The sequence below is a fragment of the Squalius cephalus genome (assembly GCF_949319135.1).
Source record: "Squalius cephalus genome assembly, chromosome: 15".
NCBI lineage: Eukaryota > Metazoa > Chordata > Actinopteri > Cypriniformes > Leuciscidae > Squalius > Squalius cephalus.
Window position 1 is genome coordinate 30,992,427 of NC_137136.1, and position 23,482 is coordinate 31,015,908.

General features: G+C 40.5%; 1 protein-coding gene across 2 annotated transcripts in view; it reads left to right on the top strand.

The window, feature by feature from the left end:
- Nucleotides 1-23,482, top strand: part of adamtsl4 (ADAMTS-like 4) — a 66,920-nt gene that overhangs the window by 17,271 nt on the left and 26,167 nt on the right. For both annotated transcript variants that reach the window (XM_079894191.1, XM_079894192.1), the window contains exon 5: nt 6,800-6,902. In XM_079894191.1, coding sequence (XP_079750317.1) covers nt 6,800-6,902 — 103 coding nt within the window. The remainder of the gene's footprint in view (nt 1-6,799; nt 6,903-23,482) is intronic.

Here is a 23,482-nt window from a genome sequence, read left to right on the forward strand (position 1 = left end):
TTTGAATATGACCAGAGGGTCCGTTTTATCAAATGCACATCATGTGACGTGTCCCCGTCCAATCATTGTCCTCATGCTGAAGGGATGTTTTCAAATTTAAATACTTTACAGATGCTGCTGAATTCCTGTGCTTTAAAGAGTTGGAGAGAGTTTCCTTTGTGGGGATTTAAAGAATTTAGACCATAATGCTGATATGGGACAATATATCAGGAATTTGTCAGGAAATGAGCTCAAATCTCAGCTGGGACTTGTTCGGACAGCTGTCCATCACCTGTGCAAACGACCCGTCGTCGCAAATGACTCCGTTCCCATGTGGGGTTTTGTAATCTTTTGTTTGCATTGTATTTCACAAACAGTTTATCCAATTTATTTACTTTAATATTAAATTAGCTAAACTTGTGTTTCAGAATAAGTTTATTTAGTTTCCCTTTGATATTCTCTTTCTCCTTCTGCCTTTTTCTTCAGTTGTCCTCGTGGGAGGCCTAAAACGTTCATGTTTATTCTCTTCAGGTTGGGTTTGTAAAGGCCCACTGTTTTACAGCTGTTCTCCTCCCCTGACCTTCCCTCATCTTCTCTTTTCTTTTTCTGATTCTTCTCTCTTTTTTTACACTACAAAAAAAAAGGTTTTGTCATGTTTTCCAGTAAAAATATCTAAATATCCTCCATTGCAGTCTTGAGTTTACTTGTGGGAACGGACACGTCACAGTATTCCTCATTTGAATAATTCCTCCCCAAGTCATACCCAAATTAAAGGGGCGTGGCCTGGTTGAGTTAGTTAGTAGTGTGTGAAACTGGTAAGGGGCGTGAAATTTCCCAAACACCCTCAAAGCAGTTAACCAATCACAACACACTGGTCCAGTTGACCAATCAGAGCACACTGTGCCTCATAGATAAAGGAACTAAACCGGGGTGCGTTTCCAAAAAGCATTGTTAGCCAACTATAGTCGCGAGTTCTGATGAATTGTGTTGGTTACGACAGAACTTGCGACCATAGTTGGCTTTGGGAAGAGTTACTGACAGACTGGGATGAGAGGTGCTGCAACAATGTGAAATATGTAAAAAATAACATTCAAGCATGAAAACATATTTTACTAGACCTCATCAAAAAAAAAGAGAAAAAATCAAGACTTGATCCAAATGAATTCTTCATGCTTAAAACAAGAAAATCTGCCATTGGGTTAAGAAAAGTAAACTTATTTCAAAGGGAAACCAAGTTTATTGTTTGCACCCCACTGGCAGATATTTTTTGTAATAAGTGAAAAGTCACTTAATTTTGACAATTTTTTCAGAAAACAGGACTTGTTATATTATAGATATTTGTACTGGAAATCAAGACTAAAATACAGAGGAAGCACAAAATCCTTTTTGCACTTTTTAGGACTAACCTTGTTTAACACATACATATCCGTGCTGGATTTACTCTGCATTAGTTTTAAACAAACAGACACAAACTTACAGACGTATGTCATTACCCACATATTAAAAACACGTGTATGTTACTTCATCACACACATACACACACACACACGTGGACACAAAGAAAGAAGTGTATAGCCCACATTCTTTATGTGCTGCACAAATGAGCCCCACATGTTCACACACTCTCACATACACTGAGAGCTTCTGTGTAATTTAGTTAGTGGCGTTTGATTAGTCAAGCATCACTATTACTATTTATATTACTCTTATTTCTACTCTCGCTCAAGGCTCTTGCTCTAAGAATTCAAATTTAGTGGGTGGACTCTTTTGACTTGGGCCAGTAAGTAACCATTGAGCGATCACTCAGAACACCTCAGCAACCACACAGAAACGTCCTGCCAACCACACCGCCACATCATTAAAAACAAATACTCTGGGCATCACTTTTGGCCATCAGTCCGCTATACTGTTAAAAAGATCTCATCGATTTACATTACAAGCTACCAGAATTTAATCTTACTTTCTGACCACATAAATATCCGCATCTGCAGTATCAGCAAGTTTGCCACGTAGAATATGTGCACATGGAACAGCACATAGAAACATCATTTCATTTGTGTCTATTCAGGTGTTTTTAGTTTCTTGTTTTCTTGAAGTGTGTTTGTGCATGTTTCAGCATGCTGCTTTGTTAAGTGTGTTTACACTGACCAACTGCTTTTGTCAGCTGGACACTGAGAAAAACAAAAGAATGAGGTATTCAGGGACAAAGAGGAAAGATGTGTGTGGAGAAAGTGTGTGTGTGAGTGAGTGACAGCTGTTGTGTCATTAGTGTTCACAACATGTGTGAGAAAAATCTTGAGCTCCCACCACATTTATCCGCCATGGATGCATCTGAGCCAGCCATACATTCATTCATTGTGTGTGTGTGTGTGTGTGTGTGTGTGTGTGTGTGTGTGTGTGTGTGTGTGTGTGTGTGTGTGTGTGTGTGTGTGTGTGTGTGTGTGTGTGTGTGTGTGTGAACGCTACACCATGATTTCCCACTGAGCTTGTAAGCGCTTGGCTTCCCCTGGTAATAAGATCCGATTGAGCTGCTATTTTGTGTGTGTGTGTGTGTGTGTGTGTGTGCGTGTGCGTGTGTGTGTGTGTGTGTGTGTGTGTGTGTGTGTGTGTGTGTGTGTGTGTGTGTGTGTGTGCGCGCAGATGCAGTCTGACCCATGTGTGCCCCTGTTTGACAGTGGCCCTATTAACGAGGAAGTGAATGTGGCCTAAGGAAAGGCAGTAAAGCATTAGCTCTCTCTCTCTCTCTCTCTCTCTCTCTCTCTCTCTCTCTCTCTCTCTCTCAGCTTGAGTTCTAGTTTTGCTTCATTACAGGAGCTCCTCTGAACTCTCTGACTGGTAAATATCCACTATATATCAGCTCTGTGTCGTCCTTCTGCACTCTTAGCAAGTAAACGTGTCCTTTGGGTCGGTTCTCACAAATGCTTTGCCTGTTTTCATTTGGCATGCTTAGCTTTATGTTTTCTTGTATAATTCTTTAAAAGGATATAAAACCACTGGTCACACTTTAGTATGAAGAACACATATTCTCTATTAACTACGACGTTTGTCTCAATAAACTCCTAATTTACTGCTCATTAGTAGTTAGTAAGGTAGTTGTTAAGTTTAGGTATTGGGTGGATTAAGGGATGTAGAATATGGTCATGCAGAATAAGGCATTAATATGTGCTTTATAAGTACTAATAAACAGCCAATATCCCAGTAATATTAATACCTGGTCGCAAGCAGATCATCTACGGGACAAGCCGGATTCACCATATCTGTATGTACACAATAATAATCTTTTACATTGTAATCCTTTTATTTTTAATATTTAAAAATGTTTGTGTGCTGCTGTGTGTCCCTGTGTGTGTAATAAGAAGAGTGTACGTGCGTTGTGAACCCGCCTTTTGGTGCACATTACTAATGCACTCTTTAAATAACAAAAATAATAATATTGCGCCATTGACTTTAGTCCAGGTTTCAGTTGGTCAGTGTCTCAGTCTATTTCAGTTCCCTCAAAATAGCAACACGCCAACAATGCGCCAGAACACACCTCGTTCTCAGACCAGCAGCCCATGGGGATGGGCGCAAATGCATTTGCTATTTAAACAACGTGGCGCAGGACATGAAAATGAAAACTGCGTCAGGCTGAAACCAGCAAACAACACTTGCGTCGCGCCTGGTGCCGCATTGTGCCCGGTGTATGATAGGGCCCATAAACTCACAGTAAGAAGTAAAAAGAAAGAATTGCGAGATGTCAACCCGCAATTGTGAGATAAAAAGTCGCAATTACCTTTTTCATTTTTTATTCCATGGCGGAAACAAGCTTGCATAGATTTTAGTATTCTTACTACATAAAGCATACTTCAAAACTATACTTTAACTTATTTCACTCCAAAATTTCCTGATTATTTTCTCACCCCTAGGCCATATATATGACTTTCTTTCCTCAGCAGAATAGAAATTAAGCTTTTGGAGGAAAAACTTTCGCTAGGGAAGACCCTTATATCCGTCGACTGGGGTTGTGTGGATTAGGAAACTGAACAGGTGTGTGGAATTAGGAACCATGGAACTTATTTAATAAACCGAGGAGATTAACTAGGAAACTAAGGAAAACAGGAAAGTTGGGTTTAGAGCAAAATGAGGGTAAATAAATGAATTTTTATTATTTGTCATTTTATATCTTTATTCATAACAATCATATGCTCTGGGGTTTCAAACACTTCAAACCTTACCCAATATTCTGAATTTTTATAAATATTCGTCAGCATTGATGTAGCCTAATTAAACGTATGTATATATGCATGTTGTAAATTATGCCGCAAGCACCCAAACCACAGATTAATTCAAGTAAATCAACGATCAAGACTATGAGCACTAAACCCCTTGAATAAACGGAGCTGGAGTTTTCCCGAGCAAACACACTCAGACGTTGCAGACGTGTTGTAAATATTTAGGGAAGGTTTGTGGATAGCCGCAGTGTGTTTGGTGTGCATTAATGGGACAGTGTTTGGTCATTAATGGCCATGTCTGCTGTGGTCTGACACCTCAGTGACCCTGCGACTGCTTAATTTCCCCCTCGTTTCGGTGCGCAGCTGCCTCTGCCTGTCCCGCCTCCTGCTTTAGTGTCCTGCAACATCCCTCCTCTAATCTCTCCCACTGTGGGTGGTTCCTGTCGTGTTCAAGAGGGACGGGGAAAGACAGGAAGAGGAAAAAGGCAACAGAAAATAAGCTGTGTTTCCTGATGTCATTGGCATCGTGAACGAACACGTGGATCTTGAGAGGAGCATCTGGTCCAAACCAGACTGTGCTCTAGCACTCTCAATGCTGATATAGGTTTGATTTATGATGCCATATGTTTTTATCCTGATGGTTTTGGTTTGGGAATTGCAAGGAATTTATCGATTCTGGTTCAGTTTCCACTTAACAATTCTAGTTCCTTAACCTTGTAAATTGTAAAAAAAAAAAAAAAAAAAAAAAACTTTTTTTAAATGGAACACTTTATTAATCCTTTATGCAAACTCTAAAATACTTTTTCTTTTTTATATTTGATACATCCGGCTGATACATCATATTTGATACATCCGGCTTTTATGGCTCAAATAGTTTGATATGCAATGCAACGTCATGCGCGATGCAAGTGTTGTTTGCTGGTTTCAGCCTGACGCAGTTTTCATTTTCATGTCCTGTGCCACATTGTTTAAAGCAAATACATTTGCGCCCATCTGTTCGCCCATGGGCTGCTGGTCTGAAAACGAGGTGTGTTCAGGCGCATTGTTGGCGCGTTGCTGTTTTGAGGCAACTGAAATAGACTACGCCATTGACCAACAAAAACCTGGACTAAAGTCAATGGTGCAGTATTTATTTATTTTTGTTATTTGAAGAGCGTGTTAGTAATATGCGCCTGCGGGTCCACAACACACGTACACTTTGTCCCGTAGATGTTCTGCTTGCGCTTTAAACTCGCGCACGCGCTGATCCGTTTCCTCGCTTAGAGAAGCGTTCAGTTTTTCCGCTTGCAACTTCCAGCATGTAAATAGCGAATGCGCCATGGCGCGACGCAACTGGCTTTTAAAGAGAATGGGAGATGAAACTTTGATTGGTTTAATGCACGTTACGCCCAAAACACACCCATTACTCATTAAGAGAATAGGGACAACCCTTTTAGACCATGCGCCGGGAGCGCCGACCATTTTTCCCGTCGTTAAACTAGACCAGTGGTTCTCAACTCCAGTCCTCGGGACCCATTGCTCTGCACATTTTGTATGTCTCTCTTATCTGACACACTCAGTTCAGTTCATGGAGTCTCTCTTAACGAGCTGATGATCTGATTCAGGTGTGTTAAATAAGGGAGACATACAAAATGTGCAGAGCAGTGGGTCCCGAGGACTGGAGTTGAGAACCACTGAACTAGACCATGCGCTTAAATCATTAAAACAGGGCCTATAGTGTTAATATATACGACTCTCATAGTCAAGGAAGAAAAAACACCTCAGTTTTGTCCAAAGCAAAAATATACAATTTGTTGCAGATGCTGATAATTATGTGGCCAAAAAGTAAGATGATAATATTTAATACAAATTTAACATTTTTAAGAACACATTTTAACATGATTTTTCTAAAATAAAAAAATATTTATGGATAATCAAGTAAACCTAAGTTACTTAAGGTTATCCTTATGTTTACTTTATAAAAACAGTAAAGATTTCACAGCAAAAATCACGACATGAAGGTGGACGTTTTTACAATTATACAAAAAAAGCCTTTTACTTCCAAAAAAAAGTATAAACTATCAATCAGAGGACAGAAGGCATGTAGTAGATTGTGTGCAACAGGTTTTTCAGCAAAGTTTTGGCTGAGGCCTTAGAAATTAGTGGATCAAATAAGATACAGTGGGCTTTATAGGGTTAATGATTCTGTTAATAATTTGGAAGAATGGAATTCAGTGCTTTTATTTTTAATCTTTCAAACAAAGTTTTTAATTCTTGTTTTGACTAACTTTATTTTTCAAAAAGGTTTTTTTAATTCTCAACCCTAGTGTTTTGTCAGTTTTTCATTCCTTAAAATGTGTGTCATTTCGCGTTGTCTTCTTCAGGGCTCTTGGCTTTCTCTGACTCCATAAACATTGGCCTCCGTCTGTCTCTCCCTCTCGAGAGATTTATGGGAGTGTTTCCAGGTTCACCATTATTTCCATATGGTAGCCAATGTATCACTCTCTGTCACAGTTTTACCCAAAGCTTGCACACACACACACACACACACACACACACACACACACACACATTGTCATGCTTGTCGAAGTGAGACACTATAACTTAAGTCTCTCTCTCTCTCCCTCCAGGCATGTCCAGGTGCTCCAGTAAACTCCAGGGCTGAGCAGTGTGCAGCGTTCAACAGTCAAGAGTTTATGGGACGAGTGTATGACTGGGAGCCTTTCACAGAAGGTTAGAAACGGAAATTGAAGGGGTATAAAGGGAAAAAAGAAGCAATAACAGAGGTGTGGTGGAATATTACCCTGCTTCGTACCTTGTGGAGCAGCATTTGGAGTTTATTGTTTAATTATCAAGTTTACTGGACATCTACTCACACCACATTTTCCATTTACCTCACTATCAGACCATGTTCTTTTGCTGTTAAGTTGTGAGGTACAAATGTGACCATTGATCACAAAACCTGCAAAATCGCCAACAGAAATGGACAACTTTAAAGGCGATTTTCTCAATATTTAGATTTTCTTGCACCCTCAGATTCCAGATTTTCAAATAGTTGTATCTCGGCCAAATATTGTCCTATCCTAACCAACCATACATCAATGGAAAGCTTATTTATTCAGCTTAGGGTCACAAATGAGCTCTGTTCCGAAACCTAGTGTGCTGGCTACATAGAAAAGATTTTAAGGCACTACCGTTCAAAAGTTTGGGGTCGTTAAGTTTTTATTTATTTTTTTTATGTCAAAGAAGTGTCATATGTTCACCAAGCCTGCATTTATTTAATTCAAAATATTATTACAATTTTATTATAAAACTCTTTTCTATTTGAACATATTTTAAAATGTAATTTATTCCTGTGATTAAAGCATCATTACTCCAGTCTTCAGTGTCAGATGATCCTTCAGAAATCATAATAATACGCTGATTTGCTGCTCAAGAAACATTTCTGTTTATTATCAATGTTGATAATCAGGATGAATAGAAAGTTCAAAAGAACAGCATTTATTTGAAATAGAAATATTGGTAACAGTTTATAATAAGTTTACGGTAATAAATCATGTCCAATAAAGTTTGGTTTAAAGCACTTAATTAATGACATTTTCCCATTGGCCTAATCTAAAGTGAGAAATATTTACGTTAATAAGATGTTAACAAAGCATTATCTAACTCTTTCTATGAGCTAATTAAACAATACTAATTTGTTAATTACAGCGACAATGAATGAACTGAACTCTCTCAATGAAAGAGCTCACTGTTTGTATATAGTCTATTAATGTATTTACTACAGTTTATAAACTATTAATTAAATAGTTTGCAAATTATTTGTAAATTCTTTATTAATGTATACTTATTATGAAGTGTTACTGACATATTTTGTAACATTATAAATGACTTTACTGTTACTTTTCAGCAATTTAATGTGTCCTGGCTGAATAAAAGTATCAATTTCTTTCAACAAAAAAAAAGTACTGAGCTCAAACTATTGAACGGCAATTTAGCTGCACTTTAGACACAAACCGTGTTCCCAAATGCTGCCTTCTTAAGCCTTTTTGCCAAAATATAAAGTACAATGAATGCTTCACAAAGGCAATCTTGCAATTCATAGTGATTTGCATTTTTTTTTACATTTTTTGAAGATGGCTTAGAAGTTGAGAAAAAATGTTGATAACTCTATACTGAAAATATGAACTAAATTTTGATTTCAAATTACAAAAAAAGAAAAAAAAAAGAAAAAAGAAAAATTTGGTTTTTGATTACACTTCTGTTTTATCTACCAAATCAACATAGTGGTGTATTTTCGGTTCTGTTCAACAAGTTTTGCCATTTCTAAACTAATTCTGCCGATTTTTCTTCACAATCAGCGTAGAAAATGTGAAAAATGTGCACAGATTCAGTTTAGACTGGCATGGCCTTAAACAGTCAGTGATTCTCAGAAAGCTCAGAACTAGCAGATAAGCAAGAATAAAGGCGTTTTTGAGAGGCTGTAAATGACCTGAGCCTTAAGAAGACAAAGTAGATGTAGAATGAATGAAGGAAGGAGGAGGGGGGTGACCACAGGGGTCATGGGTATTACTGTACAAGCAAAGCGTCTTTGTGAGAGAGAAGGATAGAGAAAGAGAAGTTAAAGAGAAACACAGAGTTAAAAACAGAGGAATGTGTGACGGACCCTTATAAAAGTCACCGAGACAGAGTGCACGTACCGGACCACGACTATAAATCAACAATACAGAAAGAGGAGAGAAAGAAAAAGAGGGACTTATAGTGGGGAAATCGGATGAGGGAGGAGGAGTCAGAGAGGACAGAGGTTAGGGAGTCATAGCAACCGAATGAAAAATGCTGCTGTTCGGGATGGATGGATGGATGGGATGAAAGGGTCTGTGAATGAGAGGAGAAAGACCTGAATGGAGGAAGAAAGGCCTGAATAGTAAGTGAGAGGCTTGAAAAAGGGGGAAGTGAGGACAGACATTACTGAAGTGACATTCAATCTACTGCTGAGGAGAGAGAGCCGTCTGGCCCACTATGGTGTGCGGGACGCCCTCTCTGACAGATGACCACAAATATTTAGGACTGAACCTTAAATCTTCAGTTTAGATCCGTGCAGTCTTAAATATTGAGTATAGAATCTTGATTCTTGAGTTTAGAACCCTGAATCTTCAGTTTAGAATCTATTATCTTGAGTTTAGAATCTTCAATCTTTAGTGTAGAACCTTGAAATTGAATTTAGAATCATGCATACTACTGAGTTTAGAATCTTCAGATAGAATCTCTAGTCTTGAGTTTATAACTTTGAAACTTTAGTTTGCAATCTTGAGTGTAGACACTAGAATTTTGAATGACAATCATGAGTTTAAAATCTTCATCTTGAGTTTAGAATCTTCCATTTTGAATACAGAGTGTAGAATACTAAATCTTGAGTTTAGAATCTTGAATCTTGAATCATAAATACTGAATATAGAATCTTTAATAATGAGTTTAGAACTCTGAATATTGTTTAGAATCTTGAATTTATACGTTTGAGCTTAGAATCTTGGGCAACACTTTAGATTGGGCTCCGATTCTCACTCTATTAGCTAGTTGCTTATTAGCATGCATATTACATATTGCATATTACTAGGATATTGGCTGTTTATTAGTACTTATAAAGCACATATTAATGCCTTATTCTGTATGACCATTATTCTACATCCCTCAATCCCACCCAATACCTAAACTTAACAACCTTACTAACTATTAATAAGCAGCAATTAAGAGTTTATTGAGGCAAAAGCATAGTTAATAGTGAAAATTGGACCCTAAAGTGTGGCCAAACCTTCAGTTAGAATCTTTCGTTTATTACTTGCAAACTTGAGTTTAGAACCTCAAGAACCTTGAATTTAGAATTGTGAATACTGAGTTTAGATACTTCTATCTTGTATTTGCAATCTTGAGTGAAAGTATTTAGAACGTTAAATCTTGAGATAAGAACCCTTAATTTTGTGTTCGGGTAGAATCTTCAGTTGGAAACTTGAGTCTTGTATTTGGATCATTGTTTGTTGATGAAGTGCTGCTAATGAATTGTTGCAGCTGCTGTTTTGTTTGTATCTGTGAATCTTTTATGACTGAGCTTTTTCTTATCGTGATTCGGAGAGTCTTTATCTCGCAGCTGCTTTCAGTCATATTCAGTAAATCATTTATAGATGAGGAAAAGCTTGTGTGACATTAAAGGAATAGTTTTATACAAGGAGAAAGGAGATTACATGATATTTACTCCAAACCTAAGTAGGGCACCAGCTTTAATCCTATTACAATAAATAATCAACTAATTTAAATCATATACAATACAATGCAGATATAATGTTTGGCACATTTTATTTTTGGATATATTGCTGTAGATTGTTTGCTTTGAACTACAGATCAATTCAGCCTAATGTTTGTTTAAGGGTAATTCAACTGATATTGATGTATTCGTCTAGCAAATGCTTTTATCCAAAGTGAATTATAAAAGGATTGCCTCAGAACAAGTGATTCATCCCGAGGAGATTATGTAACATGAATTGGGCCAATACACACTTCCTAAATGACTTGGAAAAGTACAAGCTAGAACAGAGATGTAGGTGTGACATTGTAAAATAGTGCTTTGTGGTTTAAGGGTAAGGGTGAGTCAAATGCATTTCTTGAATGCTACATTAATCTGGATACACTTCAAAAACGCTCTTCCTCCACATTAGCATTTTCACACACGCACATTTTCCAGAAGTTTCTTGTCCACACTGAAACATCAGTAAAACACTAAAATCATGTGCAAGTGTATAATGTAATAAAGGCTCATGATGATACTGAGAGACCAGACATAGTGAAGTGCTTACACTATTCTCCTGGCACAATACATACAGGTTGTACTCAATTACCATTATTGTATGGAAAGGGTACGTTTACACTAGCCTGGAAATCCAGACCCAAATCTGAAAGATTAATGGTCTGGCATCGACTAATGAAAATCGGCCAGCTCGAGGGGCGGCACCAAGCATGCATTTGAAAATCTCACTGCACGCAATTGGATAACACTACGACCAATCACAACAAGCCCCATACGCTTAGCTACCAGCGGAGATAACTGGTAGATTAGACTCTTGCCGTATCCGGTCGGCAAAACAGCAAAAACGTTCTTGCAAAGGAACGATTCGAGCGGCGTCTTCTGTTCCTGTTTTAGATCAAAAGTCAAGTCTAATTCGTTCATTGCAGCGGCCAAAGCCATTTCAAACAACTGGTGTTCATCCATAGCCATCTTGCAATGTTTACTAATGACTTTGACGTCACAGCGCTGTCGTCATCTCGCCTCTGGCCCGCCTATATCAGATAACCCGATGTGATTGGTGCAGCTCGGATACAAGGGCATATTTAATGAGCATCATTACTCGACACCAGAGTAACTCGCTGAGCAAATTCAAATTGTGCTCTCGCGATAACTCTATTCCAGGGTACGTTTACACGACAATGATGTACTAAAAACAGAAACGTTTTTTCCTTTGCGTTTTCGCTTACAGACGCCAATGTTGTCAAAACGATCCCCGTTCAAACAGATCCACCAAAATGATTAAAAAACTCTGTATTCTGCTGCCAGACCAGTAGTTGGCAAAGTCACTTTGTTAAAGTCCACCTGTAGTCAATAATTGTATTTCTTAAAACTCATCACTAAAATGACATATTTAAACTTTTTGTCCTGTGAAAAAAAAATTCTACATGCCTTAAAATAGCTTGAATTGTAACTCTACACCCCTTCCTCATTTAGTATACGTGGATCCATGATTATGCTGTTACGGCCACAGCCATGACATAAAAGAGGGACATTAACAAAACTCGTTTCAATAGAGGAATTTATTATCAAAAGAACATAAATATAATTGTGGGAGGAAAAATTCGGGGGTATAACAAAACAACAACAAATGAGAGCAGGACTGCCGCCGAAATCCCGCCGCCCAGACATGGCAACGAGGCTTCTTATATCCCTCACTCACACGCTTCACATGTGCAGGAAATCAGTTCCTAATAAAACAAGAACACACATAACAAGAACACTTCCGCCCCCTAGAGGACAGACAAATCATTACACAAATAAAACAAATCAATCAAAAATACATGCACATGTAACATATGCTAATTAGTCCCGCCTTCACTCACTCACACCAGCTCAGAGATTCACTCGGCCAACTCACTGAGGTAAACGCTGCAGAATGGTAATTAATATGATTAGCCTTTTCTTGACTACATTATCAAACAGCTAATGGTGTGTTGCTAATGTTACACAAACCATGTTCCCGTTCACCATCTCAGAATCAGGCAGCTGCCTTCTAACAATCATCAGTGGAGAAAGGCATAGAGTTCCTCATAGTATCGTAATATACACCATACACCCGCTATATTGCTAAATCGACCCGATTTTTCATATCAACAGAAAAATATACCGGGATAACCTGACTTCTCTCGAGACACCCCTGCTAGTTCGCTGTTAATGATCTGGGCTGGGTTTCCCGAAACCTTCTTAGCGCTACGTCGTTCTTAAGTTACACCTTAAGCTGTACCTTATCGTTAATACGTGTTTCCCGAAATGTTCTTAGTTAAGTATACCTTCTGTAAGTCAAACTCTTAGCTTTACCTTATCACTGCTGACCGTCTATACGAATATAATTCTGAAGTTTTAATACATCCAGACAGTGTTCAATTAGGCTAATTCAAGTGTTTTCATGCAAAGAATAAAATTGTCATTATACGGATTGTTGTTAGATTTTTAATTATATTATCCAAAGGTACATCAGCTGCCGAACCATTAAAGGCTTAATAGTCTATTTAAAGGGAATGATTGTGGTGGGGAGTTTGCTCAAACTATGGCAGCGATACAGCGAATAGTTGTTCTAAAAGACGGTGCCGTCCGGGGAGCGTCTTCGTAGCGTGCTAAGAGGGCTGGATTTTCCGATAACATTGTCTCTCACCGCGCTACGACGACTCTAAAGGTATAACTTAACTAAAGGTATACCATTTCTAGGCGTGTTCCCCGAACCATACCTTAGGAAGCTGCTTAAGATATACCTTCTTACTTGGTTACCAGGTGCTGTCCGGGGTGATGGTGCTGAATTTGATGATATCGATGGCTCGAGAATCAATTATTCACTCATGCAGGGGCTGCTTCACTGCGTTATGTGAGAAAGTGGTGTTCTTTATAAATGAAGCACTTCAGAAATAGTGGAAATTAGGATTAATGTGATATTATAAAAAATATTTCAAACTATAATAGCCTAGCCTACATATTTAAAAATTGTATCATACAGTATATTGCTGCCACAATAACGGCCCATTACAACGGTTTATGTTATTTCTTCTTTCTACTTTTTGTATGCTGAGGTGGATCTGTGATGAAATACAGTATTGTTCTTGTAAAAACTTTCCAGCATTTCAGTAATAAAAGTGTTCATCTTTAAAATGCATGCAAATTACAGTGAAGCGCAACAGTTATGGCATGTACGGTGCTCGGCAGTGACCAAAAAAGATTTAAACAGTGAAGTTGAAGCGATCTCTTCTTGTACACTTAGAGATGTGGATTCGGATGACAATTAAATTACACGACCTTGGTGTTTGTCAAAAAACAGTAGGTAATTTGACCGGGGATTTTTACGCAGGTGGTGGAAGAAAAACACTGACATTCTGGATTCGGACGGCAATAAAATCACAGACTAACCTAAATGTTGAAAATACCGTACGACCCCATGAGAAACAATTACCATCCGAATAGGGCTTAACTGCGTATGCTTTCACTGGCCTTTGAAAGGAGTCCGCGGACGGCACCGTCTTTTAGCACAACTATTCGCTGTATCGCTGCTATAGTTTGAGCAAACCCCTCACCACAATCATTCCTTTTAAATAGACTCCTAAGCCTTTACTGCCTAATGGTTTGCCAGCTGATGTACCTTTGGATAATATAATTAAAAAGCTAACAACAATCAGTGTAATGACAATTTTATTCTTTGCATGAAAATAAAGTGTAATTAGTGTAATTGAACACTGGGTGTATTACAACTTCAGAATTATATTCGTATAGACGGTCAACAGTGATAAGGTAAAGCTAAGAGTAGTCCGGACCAACCTTCCGAAGGTTTGACTTACAGAAGGTATACTTAACTAAGAACGTTTCGGGAAACACGTATTAACGATAAGGTACAGCTTAAAGTATAACTTAAAAATGACGTAGCCTTAAGAAGGTTTCGGGAAATCCAGCCCTGCTAAAGCCTGCCGGCACGTTGACCTGATTGGTTTCGCGGTAGTTTGTGACGTCAGAAACACCAGCGATTTCAAACTGCAGTTTTAAGGAGAAAATACTCAGTAATGGTGTTGACTTATGTCTTAAAGCATATTAAAAACACCACATAGACATATAAACAACATTAAAAACTTGATTTTCAACTTTAAGAAAAACATATAGACTACGCAGTACGTCACCGTTTTCATGAGACTTTCAAAAGTTTGCATAGTTGAAAACAGTGTCGTGGAAACGGCCCACAAAATGCAATTGGACAGCGATTGCAAATAGCAGAGCAAAAACATTGTCTCAGTGTGGATGGAAGACCAAAACATAGAGAAAAGGATGCGTTTGCAAATGTATCTGGCTTAGTGTAGACATACACCGAAGATAGAGCTGAAAGCTTTAGATTGAAAAGTGTGGCAGCACAGAGCAGACGTAGGACGTATGGATGGAATTCAGTATCAGATGTAGTTCACTTTTCTACGTTTACATTTACATTTATTCATTTTGCAGACGCTTTTATCCAAGGCGACTTACAAATGAGGAATACAGCAAGCGATTCATCGTGAAGAGGCAAAAAACCACAAGTGCTTAAAATACAAGGTTTCAGACATTGCTTAGAGTATCATAATCTAGAATAGGGAGGGATTAAAGGAAGGTGAAAGCACAGATTTTAACTTTTATGATGAGATTTCTACAAAATCTTTATCAGACAGAGTTCAGTATTGTAGAAAGTTCACTATTGAACAGTATCAGACACAGTTCAGTATGGGACAAAGCTAAGCAGCATGCAGAGCTCAGCATCAGACATGGTTCAATACTGGACAAAGTTGAGTCCAGTTGAGACAGTGCTGATTATCTCACAGGGTTCGGTATCAGGAAGAGTTCCGTGTAAGAATTCAGTTACACTGAAATGACAGAGACATCCACCCCTCTGTTTATAATGTGTTCTGAACTACTTTTATGTAGAAATGAAATCAAAACAAACGCACTCAGGGGTATTCAGGCCATGAGCTGTTGTGAAAGAGGCGACACTGGGACTGTGTGTGTGTGTGTGTGTGTGTGTGTGTATGTGTGCTGTGGGTTAGGAGGTACAAGAATGTGCTCCGATTTATTAGAAGTAAAACTCTTGTAGGTTCCAGCAGTTATGTGAGCTATTGTTGGACAGGACATTGGGGGTTTGGCTGTGTGGTGTGTGTGTGCGCGCACATGCTTTTGTTTTGTTGTCCCTTGGAGATCATTTTTTTGGCTAGCTCAACTCTAAAGATCATTATGTGATTGTGATATTGTGTGTGTGTGTGTGTGCGTGTGCGTGTGTGTGTGTGTGTGTGTGTGTGTGTGTGTGTGTGTGTGTGTGTGTGTGTGTGTGTGTGTGTGTGTGTGTGTGTGTGTGTGTGTGTGTGCGCGCGCAGTAATTGTTACTGCATGGTGCTGCTGTTCAGTTCTGCGTATGATTTGGCTTGTTCTCAGTGTGCCCAGGGTTTTTAAGGGACATTCTTAAGAAAAATGTTCATTGAAAAATGTAATTCTGTCATTACAAAAAGTAATTTACTTAAAATATCGGCACCCATTCTAGTTTTCCTTGGTGCATTCATGAGAGAAACAGCAATGTCCCATACAGGAACAAATTTCCCTCTATAGTTGGATATTTTCTATTAATCAGTTCACAAATCCATTTTAAATTATTCTTTTAACAAATCGGACTGATCTACTTCACTGGAGGGGAAGATTTTTAGCGAATAATTACTTGCGTTTTGGTTTGTTCCTCACAAAAAGCATGCAAATTACAACTGTTTATGCTACAGACTTATTGGGCCTCATTCATGAAACACGAGCAGAACAAATTCAGTGTTAATCGTTCATAAAGCCGTGTGATGTAAATTTTCGGATTCATGAAAGTCTTCGTATTTTCACGAACCCTGTTCCCCTTCCACACGTAAATGGTGCATAAAACCTCCGAAAGTCTTGTGTTCTTTTTGGCAAACTGATGACTGCATTTTGATAACACTATGCAACATAATAATATTTCATGAGTTTGTTTGTCCATATACCTAGGCGATCTTAAACTATTGAGGTTGCATGTCATAAGACCTATTTATGAATGACTGGAATTCATTAACATACACGTTTAACTAACAAATCTGATGTTTACAAAGCATTTGTGAATCCGAGGGAGAGTTTTCGGGAAGGTCCCTTTTATTTGCAAATTACTTTACTTACTCAGAATACTCAGAATACAAATTACTGATATATTTACAGAAGTTTCATGAATGAGGCTCGGTGACTTTCTGAAACGTCTCGGTTACGTATGGTAACCCTCGTTCCCTGAAGGGGGGAATGGAGACGTATGTCATGACTGACAAATAGGAATCTCGCTAGAGAGGCCAATCTACTTCGAGTGAAACTAAACGAGCCAATGTACATTGGCATGCAATGATTTGCATCAGCTGTTCAGCCACGCAGCGCGGGTATATAATGAGCAGAAGGTGCGATTGCAATTTTTTTGCTGAGGAGCCGAGCCAATGAGCTGGCTGCCCCGGTGGGTCGCAGCAGATAATAATAATAATAATTTGTTACATTTATATAGCGCTTTTCTGGGTCCTCAAAGCGCTTCACATATGGAAGGGGGAATCTCCTCAACCACCACCAATGGGCAGCATCCACTTGGATGATGCGACGGCAGCCATATTGCACCAGAACGCCCACCACACACCAGCTTATAGAGAGGAGACAGTGATGAAGCCAATCAGTATATGGGGATGATTAGGAGGCCATGATGAACAGGGGACAATGGGCAAATTTGGCCAGGATGCCGGGGTTACACCCCTACTCTTTTTCGAAGGACATCCTGGGATTTTTAATGACCACAGAGAGTCAGGACCTCAGTTTAACGTCTCATCCGAAGGACGGTGCTCTTTGACATTATAGTGTCCCCGTCACTACACTGGGGCGTTAGAACCCACACAGACCACAGGGTGAGCACCCCCTGCTGGCCTCACTAACACTTCTTCCAGCAGCAACCTGATTTTTCTCAGGAGGTCTCCCATCCAGGTACTGACCAGGCTCAGCCCTGCTTAGCTTCAGTGGGCAACCAGTCTTGGGCTACAGGGTGATATGGCTGCTGGCAGATGTGGCGATGGGACATACGTCTCCGTTCCCTCCTTCAGGGAACGAGGGTTACCATATGTAACCGAGACGTTCCCTATCAAAGCACGGGGGTAAGGCAAGGGGGTAAGGCCCTTGCGACGTGCAACGGCAGCGTAGACCACCTTGTCGGTTGATGTACGCAACGGTCGCAGTGTTGTCCGTACGGACCAGCACGTCCCTGCCCTGTAGCGGCCTTTTTAATCGGCTCAGAGCGAGACGTACTGCTAGCAACTCGAGGCAGTTGATGTGCCAATGCAGTTGGGGGCCCGTCCACACCCCTGACACTGCATGCCCGTTGTATGTGGCACCCCAGCCAGTGGCAGAGGCATCTGAGAACACCACAGCATGCCTGGACACCTGTTTCAAGGGCACTCCTGCCCGCAGGAACAAGGGGTCTGACCACGGGCTGAAGGTCTGGCGGCATGGCAGTGTGATTGTCACCCGATGAGTGCCGTGATGTCACGCCAATCGCAGGACTCAGCCGTGAAGCCAGTGCTGAAGCGGTCTCATATGTAGCAGCCCGAGCGGAGTTACCGCTGCTGCCATATGCCCCAGGAGCCTCTGAAAATATTTCAGCCTTTGAACGTGTTCAAGCAGTTCAGCACCGACTGAGCACGTTCGAGAGTGTGAGCCAGTAATGAGCTAGTCGTTGAGATAGTTGAGGATGTGAACGCCCTGTTTTCTCATGGGAACAAGGGCCCCCTCCATGACTTTTGTGAAGACAAGGGGAGACAGGGACAGCCCAAAGGGCACTTACCTGGTTCCACGGGGCAGGAGGTGGCTTGGATGGGTTCTCGAACTGCACGCTGCTGCCCGCTGGCGATAGAAGAGGCGGATGAGAGTGGTGAGGATTCTCTCCTCCCACTATACACCATTCCTATAATAAAAGGGAACAAAATATTTTCCAGGTCACCATCTCCTGGAGAGCAGTCCCATCCATCTCCGGGTCGCCCGTCCTAGGCCCGACTCACCGACTGCGCGGTTCTTGGAGAAATTGGGGATCATGACCACCCTTGTGCAGGTCCTTCAGTGCCTTCAATGCCATGGCGTGTATGGCAGAGGCCTTCTCCACAGGCCTTGTAAGCCTTGCCAGTCAAGTCTGACAAGTACTTACAGGCCCGGGAAGGGAGACACGGTTCTCCGCACAAAGTGGAGTTAGGGCACATTTGCATAGCAATGCTCCACTGGTGGGATATGCATGTAACCCTTAGCCGCCCCGCCATCAAGGGTGGTGAGGGAGAAGGAGCCACCGGGACGGTTTCTGGCAGTAAAAGGTCCTCATGCACCTCCGGGAAGAAAGGCTCTGGGGTGGGTTTCTGAGAACCAGCGTGTGCCACCCCGAGATACCAATCGTCCAGCCTCGAGGGCCCGGGACACGATCCTGAAGCCCGATCCTGTTGGTGGCCCGAGAAAGCATGGCCATCATCTCCGGATCCGACTCAGGCACCGCTGTCACTCCCAAAGGGGGCAGTGCGCCAAATCATCATTTTCAGAGAAGTCTGACCCACCCTCCGATGCAGCGATTGACATCTGTTCATCATGGGGAGCACCGAAGGAAACGACTGGTACACACCTCATGGATGGTCCAGCAGGGTTCCTAGGGGGTTGGTTCCCCAAAGGAAGCGCACTCACCGTAACCCTCAGGTGACCTGCACTACTGCCTGAAGTAACCCTCTGTGGAGGGTTAGATCGCAGCAGTGGCGCAGGGCCTCCGCCCCTTTGCAGGAATGAGAGTCTCGACCGAAGCTCCAAGATGGTCATCTTCCCACAATGGGTGACTCATCCACGAACGCTGCCTCAGCGTGTTCGAGGCCCAGACACGCGATACAGCGCTTGTGACCATCCCGTGGTCCCAGGTAACGACCGCATCCAGAAACACACAGGTAGAGTGACATCTTTAAAAAGACGCGCTCTTCCCGTGTAAGCTCTTTTAGGGACTGCTCTCCTTGGTGCTGAAGCACGCAGGGGAATGCTCACAGCAAACACAGACAGGAATGTGTCTCTCTCGCTGGCGATCTTACCAGCCGGAAGAACAGCCTTTCAGCGCTCTCACGGTGCACCTTACCAGCTGTAAAAACAGCTTTTTTGTTTTGCTCAAATTTGAAAACAAAAAAGACAGAAAGAGAGAGAGAGAGAGAGAGAGAGATCGCCCACACTGCTGCGCTGTATCGCCCGCACCAGACTGGAGAGGTCCTGTTGAAAGCTTGCTCGTAACAATCTTAGTAGAGAAAACAGCATTGTGTTCGGCTCCGACGCAAAAAGCAGATGTGCAATCAATCGCACCTGCTGCTCATTATATACCCATGCTGCATCGCTGAACAGCTGATGCAAATGATTGCACGCCAATGTACATTGGCTCATTTGGTTTCACTCGAAGTAGACTGGCCTCTCTAGTGAGATTCCTATTCGTCGGTCATGACGTACGTAGAGAGTGACCGACTGATAGGGAACTTTTAATTATTTATTATTTAATTTAACCCTGTAAAGCCTGACATATTAAAAAAAAAAGTCAGAAAAAAATCAGTTTTCTTTAATAAATGGATCTGTTTATTTGATCATTAGACAAAATACAATATTGGTTCATATATAGTATGATATAATGAGAATATGGAGCTCATACTCAAGAAAGAAAAAAACATCAATTTTATTAATTTTATTATAAAATATGCAATTTGTTGCAGATGCTGATATTTATATGGCCAAAAAGTAAGATTAAATTCTGATATATTGTAATGTAAATCAATGAAATCTTTATAACAGTATAACAGATACAGTACAGATACAAATATCAATCGTCGTTACTCTATATCTCCCAATAATACGTATATCTTAGTAAGATGTTATTTAAATGCTTAGTTTTATGATAAAATCTCTGCAGTTTTAAAACATATAATGCAATGCAATACAATGATGATTGAGATATGAACAAATAAACATTCCTCAAAAGGCTGATGGATCATATTTGATACTCACATTTTAAATGATTTTACTAAAAATGATCGAGCAAACCTAAATTGTTTCAGTCCATTAAGTCTTCATTTTGAAATATTACTAAGAATATAAAAGTTATTCTTACGTTCACAGTAAAAAGTCACGTGAACCATGACCTGAAGTTGGACGTTTTTACAATTATACTAAAATACTTTTTATTTGCCAAAAAAAGTATAAAATATCATTCAGATTTGTTATATAATGTAGGGTTATAATGTTACCAGGTAAAAAAATGACCAGTAAAAGTCTTCAGAATTTCTTCTTTTTTTGTTCTATGAAAGAAAAAAAGTTATGTGGGTTTGGAAAAATGGAAGGTGAAAATGCTGGATGACCTATCACTGTAAGAGCTTGAAGGAGAGATGGAGGAAGATCCAAGTGAATGAGGAGAAAGAGAGCGTGCATGAAACCAAACTCTCTCGCTCGTTTAGTTCTCACTAAACATTCCCTCCTTTCGTTTTCCTTGCGTTGTTCCAAATCCCTCACTGTCTTATTCGTCCGCTGCCAAAATCTCTCCACCCAGCTCAGAGATTATTAGAGAGCTGGATGTGTTGAATAAACGAAGTTTACTGAGAAGTGAGAACTGTGTGATAGGGGACAGGGGGTGGGGACACGGAGAGAAAACTGTAAACAAGGTTTTAGGGGAGTTGAGAAGGACAGCCATTTGACTGGCCAGAGAGAGCGAGGAAGGGATGGCAGAGACGGAGATGGCGAAACAGCTGTGTTAGTGAGAGAGACATGTGGGCTATGATCAGAATAACATACTAACACGCTCTTAGTGGTTCATTTCTCTGCGACCACACTTACACCTGAAGGTCCTCCTACACTCACTACTTTTTACAGCACATAGTTTATATACTATGCACATTATATGCAAATGTCTGTATGCATACAATAACATAAAACATGTGCAGTAGATGCTTGCCAGGAATATAGTGCACTTTTGTGTCCCATTAGTTTTCTTTTTCTGTATTTGGAGGCACAGATCCCTTGTTGGATTAACATATTATGAAAAACAGCTTGTTTTAAGCACAGCAAAAAATGTGTTAGTGCTTTACTGTTTTTTAGTGTGCCGAAGTGTGCTTCTTTTTCACAAGTGAATACTACTGTTTGAAAAGTTTGCAAATGTCTATGGGTTCAATTAGTGCTTTGTCTGTTTTCTGTAAGTAGTAAGCTAGTATTTCATTCTGAACTGCACTGGAGTCTGTCATCTATCTGAAATCTTAATGCTGACTCTGTGAGTCTTCCTTCTGTAAAGAGCACACAACCTTTAATAGCTGCGTACCGCAAGAAGTCTATGTAGGATGAGGAGTGTGTGTTTTTGATCAAATCGCCTTTGATCAGTAAATCTGGGCTCGTCTTTGCATAACCTCTGCCCACTCTGTCGGCTTTTACATCCAAAATGTCTGAAAATGTGTCTCTTTTGGTTTTTCAGTAAGGAATAGGCCAGGTTTCATTGTATAACACACACCACCAACTCTTGCTTAGCCAATCGCAACACATTCTTACATTTACTTTATTTTAATTTACCTTTATTTAAGCAAAAACAAGCTTGCAAAATATTAGAAAGACATTTTACATGAATATGCCCAAACACAGTTAACATACTCTTACTGTCTAAACATGTGCAGTTGTTGGTAATATATCTGTATTTACAACAATAAATACTTGTACAGAGATTTATAAAATCTCAGAATTGATACAGTACAAATTGTCATACTTTAAGTGAAAAGTAAATAAATTGTTAAATGTTTATTAGGACTTCTGAGCATTGCACTTCTTAGTTTTACATCTATAATTCATTCACAACCACAACATTGTGTAACCACTCCGTTCTACTCATAATGCTCCGACCGGAAGCAAAGTTTCAGGCATGGGAGACGGGTGCGCTAACAATGCCACTGAAGACCACAGACTCTAGTGTACCTCTTGAGGCTAGGGAAGTGAGGTTTACTCGCACAGCTCTTACTATCTGGCCTCCTCCCAGGATTACACTCACCTCCCTAAACCTCACTCCCATCCGGGTCACGGCACCAACGTAACCCCTTCGGTTCTACTTACACTGCTCCGAGCAGGATTCAAAACTAGCGTTTCTGACATGGGAAGCGGGTACGCTAACAAGGACGCTGAAGACCACTGCCTCTAGCGTCAGTGCGTCTCTTGAGGCCAGGGGAGTGAGGTTTACTCGCACACCTCTTACTAGCTGGCCTCCGTTACAATTGCACAATACGTTTTTTTCTTCAATTTCAATGTAGCATTTTATTGTTTTGGTAACACTATGGGCCCTATTTTAACGATCTAAGCGCATGGTCTAAAGCGCACAGCACAAGTGCACTGAGGGCGTGTCTGAATCCACTTTTGCTAGTTTAACGATGGGAAAAATGGTCGGCGCTCCCGGCGCATGGTCTAAAAGGGTTGTCCCTATTCTCTTAATGAGTAATGGGTGTGTTTTGGGTGTAACGTGCAATAAACCAATCAGAGTCTCATCTCCCATTCCCCTTAAAAGCCAGTTGCGTCGCGCCATGGCGCATTCGCTATTTACATGCTGGAATTTGCAAGCAGAAAAACTGAACGCTTCTCTAGCGAGGAAACAGATCTGCTCGTGTGCGAGGTTAAAGCGCAAGCAGAATATCTACGGGACAAAGTGTACGCGCGTTGTAGACCCACCTATAGGCACATATTACTAACACGCTCTTCAAATAACAAAAAAAATATTGCACCATTGACTTTAGACCAGGTTTTTGTTTGTTCAATGGCTCAGTCTATTTCAGTTGCCTTAAAATAGCAACAATCCGCCTGAACACATCTCGTTTTCAGACCAGCAGCCCATGGGCGAACAAAAGGGGAGCAAACGCATTTGCATTGCCCCGCATTGCGCCGGGTGTATGATAGGGCCCTTTATTTCGAT